The sequence below is a fragment of the Halichoerus grypus genome, chromosome 1, assembly GCF_964656455.1.
Source record: "Halichoerus grypus chromosome 1, mHalGry1.hap1.1, whole genome shotgun sequence".
Classification (NCBI taxonomy): Eukaryota; Metazoa; Chordata; class Mammalia; order Carnivora; family Phocidae; genus Halichoerus; species Halichoerus grypus.
In genome coordinates, this window is record NC_135712.1 from 214,987,126 (window position 1) to 215,011,603 (window position 24,478).

Below are 24,478 nucleotides of genomic sequence, written 5' to 3' on the forward strand. Positions count from 1 at the left end.
CCCTGCCACCTGCCCAGCCGTCCTGGCCCCAGGATCTATCCCCACAATCCCCCCCACTTGCTCAGGCCGCACACCTCGGGGTCACCCTTGATGCCCCCCTCCCTGAACATCCCATCCATCAGCAAGTGCTGACAAACCTCCGTTCAGAATCTATCCTGAAGCATTTCAGGAACCAATAACACCAACCCCAGCGCCCAGAAAACAGAGGAGTAGGGAACACTCCCCATCTCCCCTCGGCCGTGTTCACTCCACTGCACTTTAGCCACCGTGGCCTCCCTGCTCCAGTGCATTGTTCTCGCTCCTGCCTCAGGACCTTTGCACGTGCCGTTCGAGCTCCTGAGCATGTTTCCTCCCACATGCTCACAAACCTCATCCCCCACTTCCTTCAGGCTGTTGCTCCATGGGAGACTCTCTGACTGTCCTTCCAAAACAGCCCCCTTGATCCTCAGCCGCCGTTGGCACCTACACAGTTGGTCCCAGTCGCCTGGAGGCTCTGCGAGGCGGGGACCACATCTGTGTCAGTGAACGCTGTGATCCGGGTAAGATGCCAAGTACTCCGGGGTAAGAGCGAGACCTGGACAAATGGTCAGCAGAATCTGAAGGGACTGGTCTCCTCAACAAATACGTTGCTGGAGGGGAGACAGAAACAGAGAGGGTCAGACGCGGGGAGACCCTGTTTCTTACAAGAGATGCATCGACCGACGGCAACAAATGGACTGAATTTGGACCCCAACTTGAACAAAGTGCAAGTGTTTTACAAGACAATCAGGGCAATTGGGCACTGGCTGGACATTGGAGACTATTCAGGAATGACTGTTAATTTTCTAAAGGATGATAATGGAATTGTTGGATTTGGTTTGTTGTTTTTTTAAGTCCTTATATTTTAGACGTGGACAGAATTGCACATGTCAGGGATCTGCAGCGACGTCTGTCTGGGAGAGCTGAGAGGTCCTCATGAAGCCCGAGGGCCCACGGGTGATGGGTCCATAGGAGTTCGCTGTATGATGCCCTCAGCTTCTGCTTGTGTTTAAAAATTTCTGGGCCAGCTCAGTCCATGGAACGTGCGACATTTGATCTCAGGGTCGTGAGTTCGAGCCCCACACTGGGTGTAGAACCTACTTAAACAAGAAAAAAAATTAAATTTCCATAAGAAAAAGTTATCATAAACAAGCAGTTCTCTTGGGATCTGCAGGGGGCTATTAATTTCTCTGTGTATCAGAGCAGAGTGTGTTTTTTAATGGGGGGTGGTGAATTCCACTCTGAAAGAACTTGCTCTGTGGGGGGTGTCACATGTTCAGGGGACATTTCTTAAAGCTCTTGGCTTTTGTACATAGACTCCTCCCACATGGCCACACAAAGTCAAACCTCACGCTCCCTGCCTAGAACCCTTTATGGCTCCCAACTTCCCTTCAGAAAAAGTCTGAATGCCTCTTTTTTTTTTTTTTAAGATTTTATTGATTTAAGTAATTGCCACGCCCAACATGGGGCTCAAACTCACAACCCCGAGATTAAGAGTTGCACGCTCTACCGACCGACCGAGCCAGCCGGGCACCCCTGAGTGCCTCTTCATGCTCACCTTTTGTTGCAGTCAAACTGTCCCCTTGTTGTGACTTTGTTAAATCAACAATTCTTAAATAGAGCCCCAGGACCCCAGAGGAATTGAGACAGAGAAGTTTGTTACTCACAGGACCTGTGGGAGGCACGGGGCATGCCTGGAGGGCCCCGGGGTGAGCCGGGCAGGGTGCGGGCAGAGAGAGCAGCAGGACCGGGCACCGGCCTTAGTAGGGTCCCTGGGTGGAGTGTTTGGTGGAGGGTTGGTCAGCTCCTTGGGGGGCATAGCTAAGGGGAGGCCCCCCAGGCGGGGAGAGGGCTGATCCCAGGGCTGTCATGGGCGTCACAGCACCCGCTTACGCTTGCCGCGCCCCAGACGCTATTGTCCAGGGCGTGCTCCTCTGAGGGGCCAGAGCCGGTTCCAGGCCCCCACAGGCCACGTGGCCAAACGAGGTGGACACGGAGGCAGCAATGCCTCACGGAGCAGCTTGGCTAAACTCTGGACGCCCCTCCCGTGACACCTGCCTTGCAGCCTGGGTTTTCGGCCCCTCTGTCTCCCCAGTCGGACGACGGAGCTATGTGTGGAGGACTCGGTATCCCAAGTGCACCGCGCACAGGGTGAGGAAATGTGGACTCAGTAAATCGGGGTCGATGACCGTTCACTGTTGTTTAGTGTGGATCAGGCTGTCGTGCAGATATGACCTGCCCATTCCGTCGTCGGACAATCTAGAGGGACTCGCTGTTATTATCCCCACGGGCAGACAAGGCTCCTGGGGCCCAGAGAGGTTAGGTCACTAGCTTAAAGTCACACAGCAGGGACCCCAGGGATAGGGATCTGGAGCCCAAGGCCTCAATCACTGCACATTTGCCCCCCAGGAACCGATGACTCTAGAGGGGAAGCCGTTTGGGGCCACACCTGCGGCTACCAGGCCACCTGCCCCCACAGCCCCCCTCCACTGGCCACGACTGCATGGCACGCTGGAGAGAGAGGGCAAGAGGAGAAGGGCTTTTAATTTTAGAAATGATTACTGCCACCTAAGGGCTCCTGCTGGCTTTCCCAGGCGCAAGGGCACAAGATGGCAGAGCTGTGACCCAGGCATACCCCCACCCAGAGGGGCGCACCAGGGCTCCGGAGCCCCCTGGGCAGGTGGCCACCTCCCTGCGCCCCACCCCCTCCCGTGGCTTCCCCATCTGGAGCTGTGCTCTCCTCCTGGGTGGTCCATCTCCATGGCAACAGCCCCAGCACAGGTGGTCGTAACCTTGGCAACCAGGTCCTACCGCCCCACCACCCAGGGAGGCTCGACCCAACCCAGCTGCACCCCCTTTCCACGATCCCCTCACACCCCCCCCCCCCGCAGCATCCTGCTGGGGATGCTGGGCCCACCTCCCTCACCCTGCTGGACGCAAGGGAGCAGCGCCAGCCAAGGTGCACACTCCAGCCGTTTGCTGAGCACCCACTCTGTGCCCCGGGGACACGGCGGCACGTGGGACAGGCGAGGCCCTGCTCTCCGCAGGTGTTCCCGTGGGACAGGGAGTGGAAGATGCTGGCCAAGGACAGAAAGAAGACAAGCAGTGGTTTTGGGGAGGGGCAGATGCCGAGAGGAACATCGGGGTACCGCTTCCCCCACTCAGAAACCCCACCTCTGGGAGTAAACACCACCACCCTCAGCATCACTGGGTCACTCAGTCATTCACCCAGGATCTACTGGACGCCTACTGTGTGTGTCCCCGAGCCAGAGCAATAAAGAAGGAAGAGCACATGATAAAGAGGATAAATCAGTAAATTACAGAGTCTCTTAACTGGGGAGACAACCAGGAGGAGGGAAGGGGTGGAGGCGGGAGTCAGGAGGGAGGCAAGCAGCGGGAAGGCTGGGGAAGGGCGTTGCGGGCAGAGGGAGCAGCCCCGCACAGGTCCCGAGCTGATGGGTGCGAGGCCTCCCCCTGCCCTTCAGCCGGCCTTCGGAGCCACGACCACAAGCTGGGCAGAGCGGCCAGTCCCCTGGTGTCCCCTCCATCATTGGGAGTCTGTGCGGGCCTAGAAGATGGGCAGAGATCTGACCCCCACGTTGCAGGTGCGTAAACCGAGGCTGCAGGGAGTGTCCCGCAGCCCCACAGCCAGGAAGCGGTGCAGCACCTGGATTCGAACCCTGGCCATGGCTCCAGGCTGCCTCTTCGCCTGCGGGACTCGCCTCCAGCGCCCCCCCTCGGGGAAGCGTCCCTGCCCCCGCCCAGGTGGGCACTGGGTGTCTCTGCTGAGTTCTCCACCCCGCTTCATGATTATTTCATGAATCTGTTTCCCCCACCAGCCGTGGTGAACCCCCTCATTTCCCTGAGAGTCTCCTCCCTCCAGCGCGTGGCCTGGTACATAAAAGGTGCTCAGTAATGCTTTCCTCCGAGGGCCCTGAGGAGCAGGTTTCAGGAGAGGCTGGTTTCAAAAGGGAGACACAGAAGCTCAGAGAAGGGAAGTGAGCACCCCGAGGTCACACAGCAGGTCCGTTGTGACAACTTCTCTGTGCAGTGTTCTAGGCTGGTCACGGGGGAGGGGAGCCATGAGGGAGGGCTGCCCACATCCTCCTTGTGGACCTCCCTGCGGCCAGGAAGGGAGCCGCCCCCAGCCCCGGCCTGTGGGGGGCCTGGCCTGCGGCCTCCCGAGATGCAGCTTCTGGGCCTCCAGCCAACACGACAGTCTGGGGACAGAGCCTGCTCCTGTCACAGGTGGCTGAGTGGACGCCAAGCTGCCATCGAAGCAGCCAGGAAGATGCAGCGGGCAGGGAAGATGGGCAGAGGGAGAGTACAGGGTTACACAGCAGGGCCGAGGCAGCTGGGCCCTCCGCATGCCCTCCCTGGGGACAATGTCATCTCCCAGCCTCAGTTTGCTCATCTGTGAAATGGGAATGGGGCCGTGAGTGCAGCAAGCAGCCAAGGGCCCAGGTTTAAAATGAGCTGAGCACTGGTGTTGTTAGCACGATGGGGGAGAGGGCACCCCCACCCTCGTCCTCTGCCCCCGTGGCCCCCAATTGTAGTAACGTCCACCTGCCCTGCTAGACTCCACGGTGTGCGCCCCCTTAATGGGGCCGTACTCACCCCTGGCCAGTGCGGGGCAGGCCCTGTCCTGGAGGTTAGAACACCCCACTCCTAGTCCCATTTCTGCCCTGTCTAGCTTCCATGCAGGAACCACCGTATCCCAGCCTGGGGCTTGGAAGTAGGGACCCTGCACGGGGACATTCTGTGATTCTCAGATGAGGAGGGCCCCCTTCGAACTTGAGCTTCCCAAGCAGAGGGACACCCACAAGTCCCCAAACCAGTCACAGTATGTAAAAGTAAAAGGCTCATTCTTCCCCCAAACATTCACTGAGCACGGGGCATGCTGCCACCAGCTGAGGGCGCAAAGGTGGAAAAGCCGTTACTCAAGCAAACACAAGTGATTACAAACTGGCCAAAGAAGGATGAAGGGAAAGGCATCCCAGGCAGAGGGAATAGCAAATGCAGAGGCGCTGAGGCCGACGGCAGCCGGCAGCACGTGTGCTTGAGGAAGAGCAGGGGCCCTCCCTGTGGAAGTGAGGGGGAGGGTGGGAGGAAGGGGGATGCGGCAGAGCCAGAAACACGCGCTGACTTTAGACAAGATCCCGAGGGCAATGAGGAGCTATGGTCGGTTCCGGAGCACAGAGGTTCAGTTTCCTCTGGGGCCCAAGTGGGGAGCTGGCCGGAGTGGAAGGGGCTGGGGCAGGCGTCCAAGAGCCAGGTGCTGGAGGCCTGGCCTGAGGAGAAGGCAGCGAGGAGGGGGCCGGACCCGGAGCGGCCCAGCCAGGGCGCCCGGCCTTTCCCGCACCGCAGCCTCGGCAGCCCCACCAAGGCCCTGGCCCCGGGGGTCCTCAGACCCGCGCCGACGCGGGCGGGGTGCGCACAGACGGCCCGCGCTCCCGACCTGCTCCCGTCCCTGCCCGCCGCCCTGGTGCGCGTCCCGGCACCTGCGCGCACGTGGCCCCGCGCGCCCCACACACCTGCGGCCCGGGCGCCGCGCACCCCGCGAGCAGGCGGCGCGCACGGCCCAGCGCAGCCCTGCGCGCCCCCGCCCCGAGAGCCGGGGAGGGCGGCCGGGCACGCGCGGCGGGGGCGCGCACGGCGGCCCGGGAGGCGGCGGCGGCTCGTGTCGGCTCCGGGCGGCCCCCGCGCCGCAGCCCGCGCCGTGTCCGCGGCGGAGCCGCCCAGGTGAGTGGCCGCGCGGGCCGGCGACCCCGCTCCACCCGCGCCCCGCAGCCCCCACCCGCGCCCCCATCCTCGCCCCGGGGGCGCTTGCCCCGCGCTCCCCTCCTGGGCGCGTGGCTCCCCGCCAGGCCCCCGGCGCTCCCCCTGGAAACTTTGGGGGCCACTCCCCACGCTGGGGTGCCCCCTCCCCTCCACTGGGGCACTGAGGAGCGGGGAGCCGGGTGGGCGTCTCTGTGGGGCAGTGGGGACGCCTGGAAGGATGCGCCCCCTTCCATGGGGGAAGAAGGGAGCACTGGCTTGCGGGGGGGACGATGAGGAAAAAGGCTTCATCCCCGCAGCGGGGTCTGGTCCAGCCGGGAGGTGCCGACATGCCCAGCAGGAGAAGGGGGAGTTTGGGGTCCACCTCAGGACGGGCTCCATCCCTGGGGCTGGGGACAGCTCAGCCTGGTGGGGAGGTATTTGAGGGCATAGGGCTGAGCCCTCTGCGCTGTGGGCCTGTGTCCGAGCATCACCAAAGATGCGGTGGGAAGCTTCTCCATCCCCTGAGGCTGGGCCTGGGTGCCCCCCGGGCCTCTGGGGCTGGCCAGTGAGGCCACTGAGCCCCATTCAACAAGTTGGGGGGGGACAGCACCTTGTGCCTTGGTCTGGGCCCAAGAAAAGACCTGGTCCTTACTTTGGAGAGCACCTTAATAACTAACTGGTTTAACGTGTGCTCTGGGCACTAAAGACAGGTACCCCAGCCCCCCAGCTCTGAGGTTTGGGCCCCATTATTGCATTATTAACAAGCAGACCCTGGTGATTCTGTGTGTGTACAGAGATGGTTGAGAACCTCTTGCTGCTGGCGGGGGGTGGGAGGGGGTGTCTGGTGTGACATGGCAGCAGGCAGAGGGAGCATTTGGGACTTGATGGGGGGACCTCTGGGCCAGCAGGTCTGTGGGACCTGGAGCAATCCAGGAGGGCTCCCTGGAGGAAGTGTGGAGGCTGGGAAGGGTGTGGCGTGTGAGTGACAGAAGGTGGAGGACACAGCGTCTCAGCGTGGATGAGGTGGTAAGGAAGGAGGGGTTTGTCTCTGTCAGGAGTCTCAGCTGAGTCAGGATCTGGACTGGAAGAGACCACGGGCCGACCCCATGGGCTTCCCCCACAGACGCCGCTCCTGCACTCCACCTGGACGACATGGGGTGACAGCAAGGAACTGCCCAGCCGCGGGACAGGGGTTCGGAAGGGCTAAATCCAGCGCTGTCATCCTGGCTTTCCTTCCATTCCGCATCCCAGCTGGTGACTCGGCATAGGGGAGCCCCTCGCCGGCCTCTGGGGCTGAGGCCGATGTGAGCGCACACGGCTGCGCACTGGGCCCTGGCGTGGTGCTCGGTGCCCCCACTGCCCTCGCGCAGCCCTGCCCTGTGCCTGCTCAGCCTCGGTGTGCTCTCCTGTAGAATGGGGGTGGCTGCTCCTAGCCGCCCCCAGATGAAGCCCAGGATCCGAAGGTGCCTCGCTGAGTGGGCCCAGAAAGCCGATGTGAGGCAGCAGCTTGATTGCTCTTCCCCCGTGCTGTCATTCCTGGGCACCCCTGAGTCACCACCTAGTCACCAGGTAGACAGCCTCTCAGGGGACTCTCCAAGCAAAGCTTGTCCCAGGTGGGACCCAGTGAGCCACCCACCACCACATGTCAATCCTGGGCCTTAGAAGGGCACCCTCTGCCCTCCAGTAGCGCTCTGGAATTTAATGGAAAGGAGTTGGCATCAGACCCACGTTCATATGTTAACTCTTAAGCTTACTGATGCTAGGTGAGCTGGACCACTCTGACCCTCAGTCTCTTTTTCTCCAAATGGGCTTCGTTATTCCCACCCGCAGGGTTGGGCTAGCGGGTGAGCAGCCACAGTATATGGTGGGCATTCAAAGAGTGGTTCTAGATCTAGAAGCCTCTCTGTAGAGGGCAACTGGCAGCGCCCGTGTGTAGGCCGGCAAGGAAAGTGGGTCAGGAGGCCCCCAGCCCCCCGAAGGGTTAAGGGACTAACAGCAGACGGAGGCTAATTAGGGCTTAATGAATTGTCATGGATGAAAGCTCCAGGAGGGCCTGGATCTAGGACAAAGGATGCACCAAATGCGGGGGGGCGGGGGGGGGGGGGCGGGTCGGCAGTGTGTCCCCAAAAGCAGGCCTCGGAGGGCCGGGTGCTGCTGCAGCTGGGCCCCCCTTCCAAGTCCGTCTAGAAGCTTAAATGGGGGATGTTTCTAGGCTCTGCCATACCAAGCTCCCAGCTCCCTCCTGCCCCTGTTGTGGTGGGGAGCAAGGGGGTCCAGTGCCGAGCTTCCACCATCTCTCACCTCCCCTGCGCCCCCCATCGGTTCAGCTGCTGCCTCCACGGGGGCCTGGCTGGGTCTTGCCCAAGGGAGCCTCCAGCATCCCCTGGCCTGGGAGGGGCAGGAGCATGTGTCTCCTGCGGCCTGGCCTGGGAGAAAGCTCGCTCAGAATAGAGCAGGTGGGTGGAAGGCCCTGGGGGCCTGGCCAGGCTGCCTCTGCTCAAGGGGAGGGGCCCGGGTACCCCAGCCACACTCTGCCTCCGCCTTGGGTTGAGAGCTTTATGGCAAATTAGCCCTGGACAGTTTGGGGTGGAGGGAGGAGGGGTGTCCATTCCCCAGGTCTCTGCCATGATGGACAGATTTCGGGGCCCCTCCCCAGGTGGGTCCCCACACTTACGCTGGTGCTGGCGGCTGACTCCATGGGGAGCTCGGCCCCTCGCTCTTCCTGGCCCCTGGAATAGGCACACAGCTCCGCAGGGGCCTCAGCCCACCTCTTCGAGACTGCGTGAGTCTCCCGGGGGTGCTCTCACAAACCGCCACCATATGAGGGTTTAAAACCACTCATTGGTTCTCTGACAGTTTGGGCTAGAAAGTCCCTAAAACCCAGGTGCAGGCAGGGCTGGTCCCCCCGGGGGCCTCAGGGAGACCCGGCCCGTGGCCCCCCTCATCCTCACCGCCAGCAGCATGGGGTCTGCCCATCTCTGGGACTTCCACCCTTTGCCTCCCCCTCGTGAGGACGCCGGGCCCCCCGGGGCATCCAGGACAGTCTCCCCGTCTTGAGCTTAATTTCAGTGGCATGCTGCATCCTCATGGCCACATAGATGACAGGCTCAGGTCCAGGCATCTTCGGGGCACCCGCCATCCCGGAGTCCGCACACCCCAGCCTCTCTGTTGATCTTCCGTAGCACTGTCTGCATGTGGCCTCTCTTTTACCTCTTTCTTCTGTTTATCACCCGTAGACAGAAAGGCAGGGATTTTGTCTGTTTTGTTCAAAGCTGTTGCCCTCAAGAACTAGAACAGCACCTCGTACTCAGCAGGTGCCCATGAAGTGCTCGTTGAATGAATGAATGAATGAATGAGGTGAAGCCCTGGCCAAGCGCAGAACAGGGCGGAGGACCCAAGGCTCCTGACCCCAGCCAGCACCCAGGGCAGACTCTTCAGGAAGGAGCCTTCTCTACAAAGCACGTTCTCGGCTGACTCCCTGTCTGCCCCTCCCCCTCCCATCAGCCTGGGGAGGTGGTTGCAGGTTGCAAGAGGGACGCGGGGGAGCCCCTTTTGCAGAAGGGAACACCGAGGCTCGGGGCATGGAGTCTCCGCCCAAGGCAGTCGGGGCAGGTGCTGATGGGACCTGGCCATTGTCCTGCTCCAGGTCCTTTGCTATATTCACGGGGCAGTACTGGGCTCCAGAGCACCCAGCTCCATGCACGCTGTGGGTGGTGAGAGGAAGAATGCAGTGCCCGCTCTCCCGACATCGTTGGGCCAGCAGGACAGTCCAGACTCAGGGGCTGGGGGGCGACGGGGTCCGACCACACAGAACACATGCACCTTCAGACTAACACACAGGCCTTGCAGTCTTGCTCAGAGGCCCTCCTGACCGCCCACCGCTCTCAGCCTCGGCTCCCGGCCCCTCGGTGGGGTCCAAGCCCTGTGTGCTCCTGCCCTGGCCAACTCCAGCTCCCAGCCCCCAGACGCGGTCACACGCGGGGCCACCAGCCCCTCCGGTCTGCACCTCCAGCTCCAGGCTTGTCCCCATGCCAGCCACTCGGCTCCTGCAGGTCCCTCCACCCAGAACACCGTTTCCCGGACCGTCGCCTGGCTGACCCCCCCTCCCGTTCGGGTCTTGGCTCAGAGAGGCCTCCCCAGGCCATGCTGGACAAAGCATCAGACTGTAACAGACCCCCACTTTTCCCAAACCCTCTATGTCGTGTGTTCACTTTCATGATTCTTGTCTGCTTGCTCACCCAACACGACGCTCAGGGAGGGAACCAGACACAGAAGGCCACGCGGGGTGTGAGTCCACGTGGGTGACACGTCCAGAACAGGCTCATCCACGGACGGGAAGGGGGCTCGTGGGGGCCGGAGGCTCGTGGGGGCCAGGGGGTGATCACTGATGGGGACAGGGTTTCCTTTGGGCTGACGGAATGTTCTGGAATCGGATAGAGGCGATGGTTGCACAACACTGTGAATGCACTAAAAGACACTGAACTAAAAACTTGAAATGGGAAAAATGCGCCCGTGGGGGCCGGGCACCAGTCAGGACCTGGCATGCGGTAGGTCTCGGGAGGAGAAAGGGACGCCCGGAGTGTGAGTGGGTAGCGAAGCGTCTCCACGCCCCAGCCCGGGACTGCGGTGACTGACGACAGCCTTGTCATAGCAGTGAGGCTCTGTCCTCGAAACAGGTCATCCGCCCACCCGGACGCTGGGGCCGGGCCAGTCTGCCCCCATGGGATTTGCCCTTCGGTGGGAGGAAGAGGTTGTGGCTCCCAGCCCCCGGTGCCGTCTTGTCCATCTGGCACATGGCGGGCTCCTGGGCCCGCGGAGCGGGCAGACGTCATGGTTCTGGGGAGGATGGGGGTCTCCTGACCCTGGAAGAGCCGTGGAGAACAGGGTGTGGCATCCTGGGCTTGAGCCTCGCATCTGCCGTCACCGGCTGTGTGGCCCTGGGCAGGTCACTTCCCCTCTCTGGGCCTCTGCTTCCCCGTGTGTAGCACAGGCTGGTCATCAGCCGATTTCCTCGGGGGGCGTCAACTGCCTGCTGTGTGTCATAGACGGGGCTCTCACCCGGGCGACCCCGCCTCCCATCTGGGGACACTTGTGGTGGTCGCGACTGGCCGTGCTCCTGGCATCGAGTGGGTGGGGGCCAGGGATGCGGCTCAACCCCGCGCAGTGGATGGGACAGCCCCCCAGAGAACGACCCCACCTCCGTGGCCGTGGTGTGGGTCTCATCTGACCCCCCAACCCCCCAGGGCCATTCTGCAGGTGGGAACACTGAGGCCACAAGAAGGAAGAAGGTCTGCTGAGTGCTCAGGTGTGAGCCGGCATGCGGGGGGCGGGCGGCGGCAGGAGATGCAGAGATCTGCTTGGAGGTGGGGCTGACAACACCTGCGATGGATTGGCTGGGGGTGGGGAATTGCCATGATGCCTGCGTGTGCAGGAGGAGGGGTGGAGCGGGGACGGCTCCCCGTTGCCAGGGCACTGCAGCACCCCCTGCCCCGACAGGTCAGGGATGCGGCCGGATCCCCCCGACTGGAGCTCAGGGGAGACGTGCTGCCCAAGACGGAAAACCGAGAGTCATCAGCAGACTGATTTAGTCAGGGACACGGCTGGGGAGGAGAGGCCCCAGGCGGGTGCCGGGCCCCCCGCAGGGAGGGAGGGTCTGGAGGTGGGCGCCGCCTCCCCCAAGGCCACGGCCCCAGGGAGAAGGGAAGGGGTAGAGAAAGGGGAAGAACAGTGCCCTGTTTTCCCTTTCACGGCCCCACCACAGGGCCTTTGCCCGCACTGTGCCCTCTGCCCGCATCTGCCCGGCCCACCTGCCGAGAAATGGGCGCAGGGCCCTAAGAACCCTGCAGAAGCAGGACGGGAATCCAGACCTCCACCCCTATGGGAACCCCACCGCGGGGCCCAGAGTCAGGACGCAGGCCCACGAGGGTCCCTCCCTTGCTCACCGCACCCCTGGCCCCCGTGGAGATGACAGGGCCGTGCCTGAGGGAAGGTCGGTGGGCACGCTGGGCGACAGCTGGAGCGGCCCCGCGGGGTGCCGTAGGCCAGCTGCGCTCCCATCGGAGGGGGGGTGGTCACCGTGGTTCGGGTTCCCTGGGACAGGCGAGGGACGCGGATGCGGCGCTCCCCAGAGGTCACGAGGCGCTGAACAACTCAGCGTCCCCAGCCCCTCTGCGGCGGGCAGCTGGGCCCCCGCCGGGCCCACCTCTGGTTGCCCGAGTCCTTCCTTCCTGGTTTTGTCCTCATCCGTGTTCTGTGGCAGCTATTTTGTAAGAATTCTCTCCAACGGAAAAACAGCCTAAGAAATGTACAAAGTCCATGTTCGCGTCTTGCCTGAACCGCAGGGCCTCACCCCGAGGTGTCTGCAGGCGCCGTGCCCCCCCGCCCTTCCTGCGCCACCTGCTCAGCCCCCTCGCCCCTCTGTGGGGCCTCTGATGGAACATCCCTCTCTTGGTAAATTGGATCTTGCAATCCCCTCGACACACACACCGTCCCTTCCCTGGAGTTTTGTCCGACTGGAGGCGGGAGTATTCATCGAGCTTCTTTCTTATTCGTCGGCTCCAGGAAGGAGAGCTCTCTGTCTCACGTGCCCAGTGTCCCCAGAACCCGGAGAACATGCTGCACGTGGCAGGTGTTTGTTGATTGACTAGTGGACCGAAGCGGAGAATGAGGGGAAGCCGCATTACCGTATCTCTGAGGTGATGGAAGTAGGTCCAGTGTTATACTCAATAAGAACCGTTCCAAAATACCCCTGAAACGAACGGACCATCACTTGTCAACTATACTCAATTAAATAATTTCTTTTAAAAAGTCCAGCAGAAGCAGAGCAGTGTTTCGGATTATGGCCGGGTGTGCTGCCAGCCCCCCCCCCGAGAGGGCCCCCCCCACCGCCAAGGTGCTGTGCGACTCGGTGTCCCCATCTGGGAAGGGAGGGCGATGGCAGGGTGCCCCCCGTGCGGTGGTCAGGGGGTCCAGGTGGAGCCCCGGCCCCAGGGCCTGCCATGTGGGTGATGGTGCTGGTGGCGTTCACGGCCCAACCGCCGGGGAGACCGGCGATAAGCAAGGGTTTCGATAGCATTTAGAGAGACTAGGATGGGGGCGCCCGGCTGGCTCAGTAACTGGAGCGTGTGAGTCTTGATCTTGGGGTCATGAGTTCGAGCCCCACGTTGGGTATAGAGCTTACTTTAAAAAAGAGAGAGCGAGAGAAGACTAGGATGGGGACTGTAGTAGAGAGTCACAGGGATGTGACACCGGGGACGAAACCCAAATAAAGTCAAGGAGAGAGCCATGCAGGGAAGGTGTTCCAGGCAAAGGGAACATCATGTGCAAAGGCCCTGGGGCAGGACCGGGCCTGGCGTGTGGGAGGAACAGCCAGGAGGCTCCAGGTGGCTGGAGCAGAGTGGATGAAGGGGAGAGGGAGGAGGAGAGGGCAGGAGAGGATGGGGCAGATCGTGCTGAGGCTTGGGGGCCTAATTATATTCTAGAGGGAGGTGCAATTCTCTGCTGCAGAAAGAACAGACCAGGCAAGGAGTCCGTGTTTGGGGCTGAATGGTACCACCCATTCCCTCCTTGGGGCAAAGCCAGAGAGGCCCCAACTCCCCCTGAATCAGGCTGTAGAGGCCCTGTCGCCAGTTCATGGGGCGAGGACAGTCACCCCTGGACCACGGGGAACAGCACAGGCTGGGCCAGGGACCTGGGAGTAACCTCAGAGTCAGGGGCAAGTTTAAGGTAGGACATTGCCAAACGTGTGAGATGGGCAGCTGAACAGGGGACCGTCCGTTCCGGTTCTCTTGTCCTCCCCTGGGACCCAGTCTCCCCACGCAGGGCAACAACATGGACAGAATGACCTAGAAAAACAGCCTCAGCAGGAAGTTTGCCTTGGGGAAGGGCTGTGTCCCTGCGATGCCCAGGTCCGAATTAAGGACAGCTGGCACAGCCAGCCGGCTCCCACTCCCTCGCACAGCCTCCCTCCTGTTCCCCAGCTGGAGGCCCGCTGATCCTTGGTTTCCACGTGCTGTGAGCAACTCCCTTCCCACCACTCCTGGGGCTGCTCCGTGTGCTACGGGAATTCCCAGGCATTTGGGGGGGCATCTAGAATTCAGTTTGTGTTTCGTTTCATTTTATTTTGCCATAAATAGGATTGTGCTCTCTGTAGCAGTGGGCTACCCGGATGTTTCTAACCCCCGTCTAACTGCGTCTCAGCTGTCTTCCCTTGGCTGGTACGTTCATATCTCCCAGATTTCCACGATAACCACGGATTATTTGATCCCCTGTTGATGAACACTTAGGTTAGTTCCGTTTTTCCTCCATATAACTAGATCTCAGCTGTCTTCTTCTGTTGATGCATGGGAATCTCGATTCCACAGCAGACACGGACCATAATTTAACCAATCCTCTGCCGATGGACAGATAGCTTAGTTCTAGGGGTTTTTTTTTTTTTTTTGCCGTTTCCAATGACACTTTAGCAAACTCAGGTGTCCACAGTGCCGTGCTCCCTCTCAGGTCTCTAGGGGGGATCCTTCCTTGCGTCTTCCAGCTCCTGGTGGTTCCTGGCGATCCTCAGTGTCCCGTGGCTCACAGCTGCACCCTCAGACCCACTGTCTCGTGGCCTCTGCTCTGTGCGTCTGCGTCCACGTCTCCCCTTTGTATCAGAACACCAGTCATTGGATGAGGGCCACCTGACCCCAGGGTGACCTCGTCTTACCTGGATGGCACCTGCAAAGTGCAGACTCCACCCCCCACCCCCCCAGTTACACAGGATACATCTCCAGCATGAGCTACCCTGGGTACTCAGGGCTCTGTGTGTGTTCATGGGGGGATACTTGGGGGGCTGCAGCTGCTAAGAGGCTGAGAACAGCTGACCAGCTAGCGGGCAGCCCCCATCCAGCTGCCATCTGGTTGGACCCTCCCCACCCACACCCCACCTCGACCCCCAGAGTCTGGGCTGCAGCCAAGCAGAGTGGAGGGAGGAATACGGGGTGGCGGGGCCAGTAGGCTCCATGCCACATGCCACCTGGCCTCCCACCCCCACCACCTGCACTCACTCCTGCCTCAGGGCCTTTGCACTGGCTGTTGCCCCAGCCTGGAACCCCCTTCCCCAGACACGGCAGGCACTTTCCCGATCATCCTCTGGGTCTACATTAGCTGCCTGTGGCCATCATGACAAAACACCACAAACTGAGTGGCTTAAAACAACAGAAACCTATCCTCTCCCGGTTCTGGAGGCCGGAAGTCTGAAATCGGGGTGTTACAGGGCCACGTCCCCTCCGAAACCTCCAGGGAGGATCCTCTCTATCTCTTCCAGCTTTTGGTGGCTCCGCACAATCCTTGGCGTTCCTGGCTTATAGACACATGAGGTCAGTCCCTGCCTCTGTCTTCACATGGCTTTGCCCTCTGTGCATCGATGTGCGTGTCCATGTCCCTCTTATTATTAAGGACACCAGTCCCTGGATGTAGGGCCACCCTACTCCGATAGAACCGCATCTTAACTGGTCACATCTGCAGGACCTTGTTTCCAAACGAGGTCCCATTCACAGGTACCAGGGGCTAAGACTCGAACATGGCTTTTTGGGGGACGCAAGCCAGCCCACTGCAGGGTCTCAGCTCAAACGTCCCCTTTGCCAATCTGCAGCGGCGCCCCCTTCCACCCTGACCACCCATCCTTCCTTCCAGAGCCTCTCGGGTGCGTCTGGGGACTTGCTGTCGGTGTGGATTGAGCTCTGATGTTCCCCAAGCAGGTGCCAGGTTTCACGCACACTTCTAGGCTCTGAGGAAGTCGAAGTGATGAAGACAAAAGACCTTGGAGTGGTTCCAATCCACTGGGAGGAGACAGACAGTGAACAGGGTTTTAAGCTATGTCATAATTTCATGTGGTGGTTGGACCGGTGTAGACACATAAACAGGGAACAGAGGGAGGACAAGATGGGTGGGGGACCCGGGAAGGCCTCTGGGGGTGGCCAGCAAGAATATTTAGAACACTGGTATCCCCACCGGGAGGATATGAACGAACCCCAGGAGGGCAGGATCTACATCTGCCTTGCTCTTCAGGGTATTCAGAGCCTGGTATACAGTAGGCCCTCTCTAAATGTTTTTGGGGGGGCGTTGTACCCCAAAGTTGTACACTATATTTGTAAAGTTCTTCTCCAGTTCAATAAATGCTTTCTCTTGCAATTTTTTTATTGACATAAAATTCACATAACACAAAATTTGCCCTTTTAAAGTTTACATTTTGGCGGCTTTTAGTAACCATCAGCACTATCTAGTTCCAGAACATTCGGTCACCTCAAAAGCAACCCCGTCCCCATCAGCAGTCAATCCCCCCCCCAGGCCCCGGGCCCCCGCGAGCCCCCTTCCCGTCCGTGGATGCGCCTGCTCTGGACGTGTCACCCACGTGGCCTCACACCCCGCGTGGCCTTCCGTGTCTGGCTCCCTCCCTGAGCGTCGTGGGCTCGGGGTCCGTCCCGGGGCCGCACGTGTGGACGCCTCGCTCCCGCCCGCGGCCGAGGGACGCTCCCGTGCGTGGGGGACACGCTGTGTGTGTCCGCTCAGCGGCGGATGCCCGCGTGAGCAGTGGCCGCTTTCCGGCCCTTAGGGGCGCTGCTGCCGCGAACGTTTTGTGCAGGCGCGTGTTCAGTTCTCTGGGGCGCGGGGCCCGCCGGGGACAGACGCCCCGCGTGCTAACGCCTCCCCCGCCCGCAGGTGCCCACGGGGATGGTGGCGCGGCCCTAGGCCCAGGCTCCGCACCATGACCCGCTGGCTGAGCGTCCTGAGCCTGCAGCTCCTGCTCCTGCCCGCGGCCCCGCTCCCGGCCGCCGGCTGCCCGGCCCGCTGCGAGTGCTCAGCGCAGACGCGCGCCGTGGCCTGTCCCCGCCGCCGGCTCACCGCCGTGCCCGACGGCATCCCGGCCGAGACGCGCCTGCTGGAGCTCAGCCGCAACCGCATCCGCTGCCTGAACCCGGGCGACCTGGCCGCGCTGCCGCAGCTGGAGGAGCTGGACCTGAGCGACAACGTGATCGCGCACGTGGAGCCGGGCGCCTTCGCCAACCTGCCGCGCCTGCGCGTCCTGCGCCTGCGCGGGAACCTGCTCAAGCTCATCCCGCCCGGCGTCTTCACGCGCCTGGACAACCTCACGCTGCTGGACCTGAGCGAGAACAAGCTGGTCATCCTCCTGGACTACACCTTCCAGGACCTGCGCAGCCTCCGCCAGCTGGAGGTGGGCGACAACCACCTGGTGTTCATCTCGCGCCGGGCCTTCGCGGGGCTGCTGGCCCTCGAGGAGCTGACCCTCGAGCGCTGCAACCTCACGGCGCTGTCGGGGGAGTCTCTGGGCCACCTGCGGGGCCTGGGCGCCCTGCGGCTGCGGCACCTGGCCATCGCCGCCCTGGAGGACCAGAATTTCCGGAGGCTGCCGGGCCTGCTGCACCTGGAGATCGACGACTGGCCGCTGCTGGAGGAGGTGGCCGCCGGCAGCCTGCAGGGTCTCAACCTGACCTCGCTGTCCGTCACGCACACCAACATCACCGCCGTGCCGGCAGCCGCGCTCCGCCACCAGGCCCACCTCACCTGCCTCAACCTGTCCCACAACCCCATCAGCACGGTGCCGCGCGGCTCCTTCCGCGACCTGGTCCGCCTGCGCGAGCTGCACCTGGCCGGCGCCCTGCTCGCCGTGGTGGAGCCGCAGGCCTTCCTGGGGCTGCGGCAGATCCGCCTGCTCAACCTCTCCGACAACCTGCTCTCCACGCTGGAGGAGAGCACCTTCCACTCGGTCAACACGCTGGAGACGCTGCGCGTGGACGGGAACCCGCTGGCCTGCGACTGTCGCCTGCTCTGGATCGTGCAGCGCCGGAAGACCCTCAACTTCGACGGGCGGCTGCCGGCCTGCGCCACCCCGGCCGAGGTCCGCGGCGACGCGCTGCGCAACCTGCCCGACTCGGTGCTCTTCGAGTACTTCGTGTGCCGCAAGCCCAAGATCCGCGAGCGGCGGCTGCAGCGCGTCACGGCCGCGGCGGGCGACGACGTGCGCTTCCAGTGCCGCGCCGAGGGCGAGCCGGCGCCCACCGTGGCCTGGGTGACGCCCCGGCACCGCGCCCTGACCGCCGCCAGCGCGGGGCGCGCGCGCGTGCTGCCCGGGGGCACGCTGGAGATCCGGGGCGCGCGCCCGCAGGACAGCGGCACCTACACGTGCGTGGCCAGCAACGCGGGCGGCAACGACACGTACTTCGCCACGCTGACCGTGCGGCCCGAGCCGGCCGCCAACCGGACCCCGAGCGAGGGCCGCAACGAGACGCAGGCGGCCGCGCGCTTCCCGCTGGACCTCACCACCGTGCTGGTGTCCACGGCCATGGGCTGCATCACCTTCCTGGGCGTCGTCCTCTTCTGCTTCCTGCTGCTCTTCGTGTGGAGCCGCGGCCGCGGGCAGCACAAGAACAATTTCTCGGTGGAGTACTCCTTCCGCAAGGTGGACGGGCCGGCCGCGGCCGCGGGGCAGGGCGGCGCCCGCAAGTTCACCATGAAGATGATCTGACGGCGCGGGCCCGCCGCCCGCCGCCCGCCCGCCCGATGGCCACCTATGCATTTCCCGGACGCGGCCCCGCGGCCGGCTCCCGGCACAACTGCCCCCTTTTTTTGTAGAGACACGACCACAGGACTGTTTTTTCATCAGGACTCATCTTTTGCATAGTTTCTCAAGCATTTTCTAAAGGTTTCACCCTGTCTTCCTGCCCCTGCTGTGGTCCCTGAGCTGGGGGTGGGGGAGCTCGGAGACCCCAGAGCCCTCACTGTGGGTGGTTCACACCCCAGGGCGGGGCACGGGGGGTGGCACACACAGCAGCTGCCCCAGGGTCCCCCAACACCTCTCACACCTTAAGGGACGATCGCCTACGTCCAGGACGTGGGGGGAGGGGCTGCCCAGCCCCCAGGGGAGGCACACCTGGACGCCCCACACCTCTCATCAAGCACACAGGTGTTCAACCCAGGACACACTCTTGGACACACAGCTCCAAAACAGAACGCACACACACCTCTACCCAGCTGACCGTAAACAGGTGCCCCAGGCTGCAGAGCCCACCTCGGGCACACAGGGCTCTCGTGAGAGCACAACGCACACCTGGGACATACCCTACTCACACTCAGGACACACCCAGCTCACACCTGGGACACACACATACCACACTTGAGACACGCAGCTCACACTTGGGACATCCCCAGCTTACACTGGGAACACACTGGGCTCACACCTGGGACACACACAGCTCCCAGCCAGGACGTGCTCAGCTCACACCCAAACACGCAGTTCACACTCGAGACACACACAGCTTAGACCCAGCTGACGCTAAACGTGTGCCCCAGGCTGCAGAGCCCGCTGTGGGGACCCCGGGCTCTCCTGAGAGCCCAACTCACGCCTGGGACAAACAGCTCACACTGGGGACGTGCACAGATCATGCCTGAGACACACTCAGCTCCCACCCAGCTCCTGCTCAGCTGGCCATCTCTGGGGGAACCTCTGGGGCTGCACTAAGGTCTTGCAGAGCAGGAACTGCCCAGCACACGGCATGCTAGCCCATGCCCCTGCCCCCACACTCTCCCCCACACCAGGACTCACTGGCCCAGCAGGGCGGGCTGCCCACTAGGAGAAGCCATCTCCCCCGCTTCCTCTGCCACCACCAATAGCTACCGTTTGCTTCCTCTGCCCACGCCCCTGGGACCCGCTGCACATGTGGAGAATGAGGCCTGAGAGTGTGGCAGGTTCTCGGGGTCCCCGTTCAGTGCATTACAGGGGCAACAATGGAGAACAAGGCCAGGACAGGGTGCAGGCTGCAGGGGGATCTGGACCTGCGCTCTTGGGAGAAGGTGGTAGGCACACCTCGGTCTCTGCCGCTTTGGGGCAGAGCTAGGGCTGGGGAGTAAGGGAGCACAGGCAGACGGAAGCTCAGGTTAAGGAAGAACTTCCCCATCAAAAACTAATGATTGTGGTGATTAACATAACAATAAAAAAATTTTTTTAAAAAAGGAAGAACTTCCCCAAGGTCACTGCTCTGTGACTCTTCAGATAGTGAGTTCCCCATCACTGGGGGTAAGCAACAGGAGCTGACGTTTTACAGAAATCTTCAGACACCACACAGCGTCCATCCATGACCCTGCCTCTCCCAGGCGGTTTATTGCCCCCACCCTCCACCTGAGCCAGATGACAGGGCGTCGTTGGAGGAAGGGGCACAGGAAACGTGGTGGGACCCCTAGACCAGAGAGGAGCTTGGCCACCCACCAGGCAGTTACGACAGTATTCTTAAGGACCTCGTAGGAAGGCTGAAAACCAGGTCTGTTCCCGCCCAGGTGTGCAGTCGTAGCTGGTGACTGAGAACCACCTGGACCACTGGGGTCCTCATCTGTAGCGTAGGTCTGAGGTCAAATCCACTGCTGCACGTATATATGAGGCCAGGTCCACGGACGGGCTTGATGGTTGACCTGGATCCCGGATCCTTCAAGACCTTTCTGAGATGAGCCGGAGAGAAGGCTGGGCCAACCCTGGGGGTTTTGAGCACAGGATTCAGACAGAACTCTGAAGGGGATGCCAGCCCTTCTCCCTCGGCTGTGTGGCTGGAAACGTCGGGAGGCCCCGGTCCTGCTCCCACCTGCTTCAACCCCACTCGTGGTGAGGCGTAGCGACAGCCGAAGGGGTGTCCTGCGACCCCAAACTCCACCCGAGTTGGGCAGAACCGACTAGTTTTCTCCCTTCACATCCTCCTGACCTTGGTTGCCATAACAACCCCAAAGGCCCCTCAAAATGAATCCAAGTGCCTTTAGCATCATCAACGATGGGAGGGGTGTGTTCTCAGCAGCGTCAGGACTCGCAGAACGGCAGCGTATTGGGATCTCCCGCCCCCTCTGCTCACCCCCCATCCCAACATGAACCAAGACCCCCTCCAGCCCCCCCAGCCCCCTCCTGCTGTATTTGGTTGGAATCCAATAAAAATGAAGCTGATTTAATAACGGACTTAAGGGTTGTTGGTTTTTTTGTTTTTTTAATTCTCATGGGAGGAGTGGGGGCAGGAAGGAGTGGCTGCTGCGGTCCCCGGGGGGAGCCGTCTGGTTCCAGCCCCGAAGCTGGCCCTGTGTCACGGGGCGCTTGTGGAGACAGAAGGACTTGCGGTGATGACATTACAGGTCTTGCTTTGGGAGCACCCATGCTGTTCCCGGTGCTGTTCCCCAGCTGCCGGTATTAACTCCTTTGGGGCAGGTAAGAGCCCTGAGAGCTGGGTTCTTTTAGGATCTCACTTTACAGATGGGCCAAGGGGAAGTCAGGGGGTGGAGGGCATTTGCCCAGAGTCCCCAGCTGGGGGAAGAAGGGGTGCTCCCCGCTGTGCTTCCTCCCTCCAGGCTGGGGGTTCTCCTCTCTTCTGAGGGGGTACCAGCAGTCTCTCTGCTTCTGGGGGCTCGGAAAAAAAGCAGGCCGCTTAAAAAAAAAAGATTTATTTGTTTGTTTATTTGTTATTTGAATCATCTCTACCCCCAACGTGGGGCTTGAACTCACAACCCCAAGATCAAGAGTCACATGCTCTTCTGACTGAGCTGGCCAGGGGCCCCCTAAGAGCAGGCAGCTTTTAGGGGCACCTGGGTGGCTCAGTGGGCTGAGCCTCCAACTCTTGGTTGCGGCTCAGGTTGTGATCGCAGGGTCGTGGGATTGAGCCCCACGTCGGGCTCCCTGCTCGGCGCAGAGTCGGCTTGGGATTCTCAGAGTCAGCTTGGGATTCTCTCCCTCCCGGAGTCTCCCTCTGGCCCTCCCTTACTCAGGGGCACGGACTCTCTCTCTCAGCTTTTAAACAAAGCACTTTGTCCGCCCTTCCTGGAAGGAGGTAGGTGGAGTCAGAGCGGTCAGCAGACCCCGGCCCCCGGGTGAGGTGGCCAAGGGTGGCATCTCCCGTGCCGCTCAGCGCCTCTCTGCGGGCCTCGGGGTCCCCGTCTGAAAAGTGTCCTTTCCCGCCCTGCAGGAGACAGCAGCGGGACGGGGACGCGTCCGGCTGTGGGGTGACCCCTCCGTGCCTGATTTCAAAGAAGCTGCCAGGCGAGGATGCCGGCCTCGGGCGAGGGTGCCGGCCCGGGGAGCCTCCCTTCCCCTGGTCCTCCCACAGCAAAGGGAGGAGAAACCCGCCCCTCGGCAGGGGCTGCCCGGCTCCCTGGTTCCAACCGGGAGCGAAACCCAGGATTTCCTGAGTCCCGTCTCGGTCTTGGGGTGAGGCTGAGGGGCCCTCCTTCCAAGGCCCAGCTGAACAGGGACCCAAACCAAGGAGGGGCCGCTCTCAGGGTGTCTGTGGGGTCCCCCCGAAACACAGGACAGCACGCCTGGGCCCGGGAGGGGGGCGCTGAATATCCCTGCCTTGACTTCCCCCCCCAGATGGAGCTGGAATGGTGTGCAGCTTCCTCCAGTGGCACCCACAGTCCTTGCGTCTCTGAGCCCCATCTTCCTGGCACAGACTCTCTCTTCCAGGCCCTTCCAGGCAGTGCCCGCCCCCTCCGGGAGACCCCGAGCCGTGCACAGTGACGCCCCATAACGAAACTGAGATTTATTAGTTGACAGTTCTGGAGCTCAAAAGTCTAAAATGGGTCAGCAGGGCTGGTCCCCCCCGGGGCCCCCGGGAGACCCGGCTCCAGCCTCTTCCTGGCCCGCGGCCCCCCCTCCATCCTCACCGCCAGCAGCGCGGGGTCTGCCGATCTCTGGGACTCCCACCCTCTGCCTCCCCCTCGTGAGGACCTCATGAGGACACCGGGCCCCCCAGAACCCAGGGTCACCCTCACCTCATCTCATTAGCAGCCTCAGTTTCCCCCACATAACAGGTTCATAGGTCCTGGACATGGACACCTTTGGGGGCCATAACTCTGCCCACCACAAAGACGGGGGCACTTTTCTCAGGAAGGCCAGTGTCGTGTGGAATCCGTGAGCACCCCGGCCCAGAAGGACGCGCAGAGGCTGACCCCAAGGTGGAGTGGCCGGGAGGGGCAGGCCCGGGGCGACTCCCATGTGGATGGTGGTGAGCCAAGGCAAGTGGTCCTCATTCCTGAGCCCCAGCAGAGGCCTGTCCAACGGGGCTCGGCGGGGTGCTGGGCAAAGGCCTTTGGGAGCACTCCGAGGAGAGGCCAGCCTGAGGCAGCCAGGGGATCCCTGTGCAACCCCCCCCCCCCCGGCCACCCTGACCCATCCCAGGTGCAAAAGTCCCTGGAGATGTCACCCCAGGTCCCAGCCTGGCCTGTCTGCTCACCCCCAACCCCCCACCCCGCTTGGCCACGTCGCTGCCACGGCAGGGCGGGGCCCAGGCTGGGGCGAGTGAGGCCCTCCCCTCAGGCACAAAATTGAAGGGGAAGCCCAGAACTCAGTCATCAAAATCAACATCCCACAAACAAAATGAATTCATGTCCCAGATCCACAATGAACAATAATCCATCTCTTAAATAAAAATAGGATCTGCCCCGGCAAGACCCTGCCTGGCCCTGTTTCTAATAAAACACCATTTGCTGAAATAGCTGGGTGGCCCACCGCCCTGGGAAGCCAACTAGGTTTCTTAAGTCTCACATGGAAATGTTCTTTATCTCGATTACGGAGTGGGGTTTTTTTGGCCGCATCTTACATTCTGTGCCTGAGGTGGGTGCCTGGCAAGCTGTCCCCCCAATTGTGGGTCGGAGCCAGGAGCTCGATGGGGGGCCCCACGGTCTCATGATGGGCAGAGCAAGGCTGGTGCTCAGAAGGGTGTGGGCAGCGAGGAGGCATGTCTGGTCCCACCAGGGACGGCCCCTGATTTGTGGAATCCGTCCCTCGGGCTCATCTTGGAGCCCACAGCCTCCCCCCACCCTCCCTTCCGTCGTGAGGTTCACAGGGCGCCCCACTGACGACAGACGGAGAGCGTCAATTCTATCGGTTTAGGAAGCTGAGTGTGGGGGAAAAGGGAAAATATAGGGTCAAGTTACAGAACCTCACGCTGGAAATGCCTCGAGCTCAGCCGGTCAATTTTTCCCCAAATGTGGCAGGGGACCCGTGTGGAAGATGTTCACCAAGTGGCTTAACCGCTTCCCCACACCCAGGGCCTTGGGTAGGATGGGGCACCCAGCAACGACCCCGGGGACCTATCACTGTGCCCCGACCGGCCGTATGACCCCACAACGATTCCCTACCCTCTCTGGGCTCACTGTCCCGGAGGGAAACGGCAGGGGGCAGGGAGAGAAATCCAGCCCCAAATACGCTCCAGCCACAATGCGAAAAGGCCGTTGCAACCTTGCCCGCGTGGGGATGCCGTGGTTTTCCCTTCACGTGGGGGAGAAGCTGCATTCCGAGCTGGGGCGCCTTCACACCCACGGCCCGGCCGGGCAAGCCTCCAGCCCAAACACACTACAGTTTCAGTGTCTGGTCCCCTGGATTTTCACCTCTCTTGCTTTTCCACGTGTGGCAATCGTAGACCAACCGTCCCAGAGCTCAGGCAGGCGCTTGCTCCTGAGGCCCCGCCCAGGGTCCCCGGCTGGGCGGGCAGCGGGCAGGGGGCGCCGGGGGCTTCTCAGCTGATCCCATAGAAGGGGACGCGAAAGCCACAGAAGAAAGAGCCGCCCTGGGGCCATTTCTCTCTGCCCAGTGGCTGGGGCCCCCTGCCCTCGCCGCCCCCTCGTGCGAGCTCCAGGACCATCGCCCCTGCCCCCCTCTTGGCCCAGGCCCCTCCCTCTGCCTGGT

At 61.9% G+C, this 24,478-nt stretch overlaps 1 protein-coding gene across 1 annotated transcript; it reads left to right on the plus strand.

Annotated features, from left to right (window-relative positions):
- Window positions 1-5,663: 5,663 nt before the first annotated feature.
- On the plus strand, window positions 5,664-20,753 carry LINGO3 (leucine rich repeat and Ig domain containing 3). Its single transcript, XM_078057851.1, has 2 exons — window positions 5,664-5,760; window positions 16,474-20,753. The coding sequence occupies exon 2, from the start codon at window positions 16,520-16,522 to the stop codon at window positions 18,296-18,298; it is 1,779 nt and encodes a 592-aa protein (XP_077913977.1). The 5' UTR covers window positions 5,664-5,760; window positions 16,474-16,519; the 3' UTR covers window positions 18,299-20,753.
- Window positions 20,754-24,478: the final 3,725 nt, after the last annotated feature.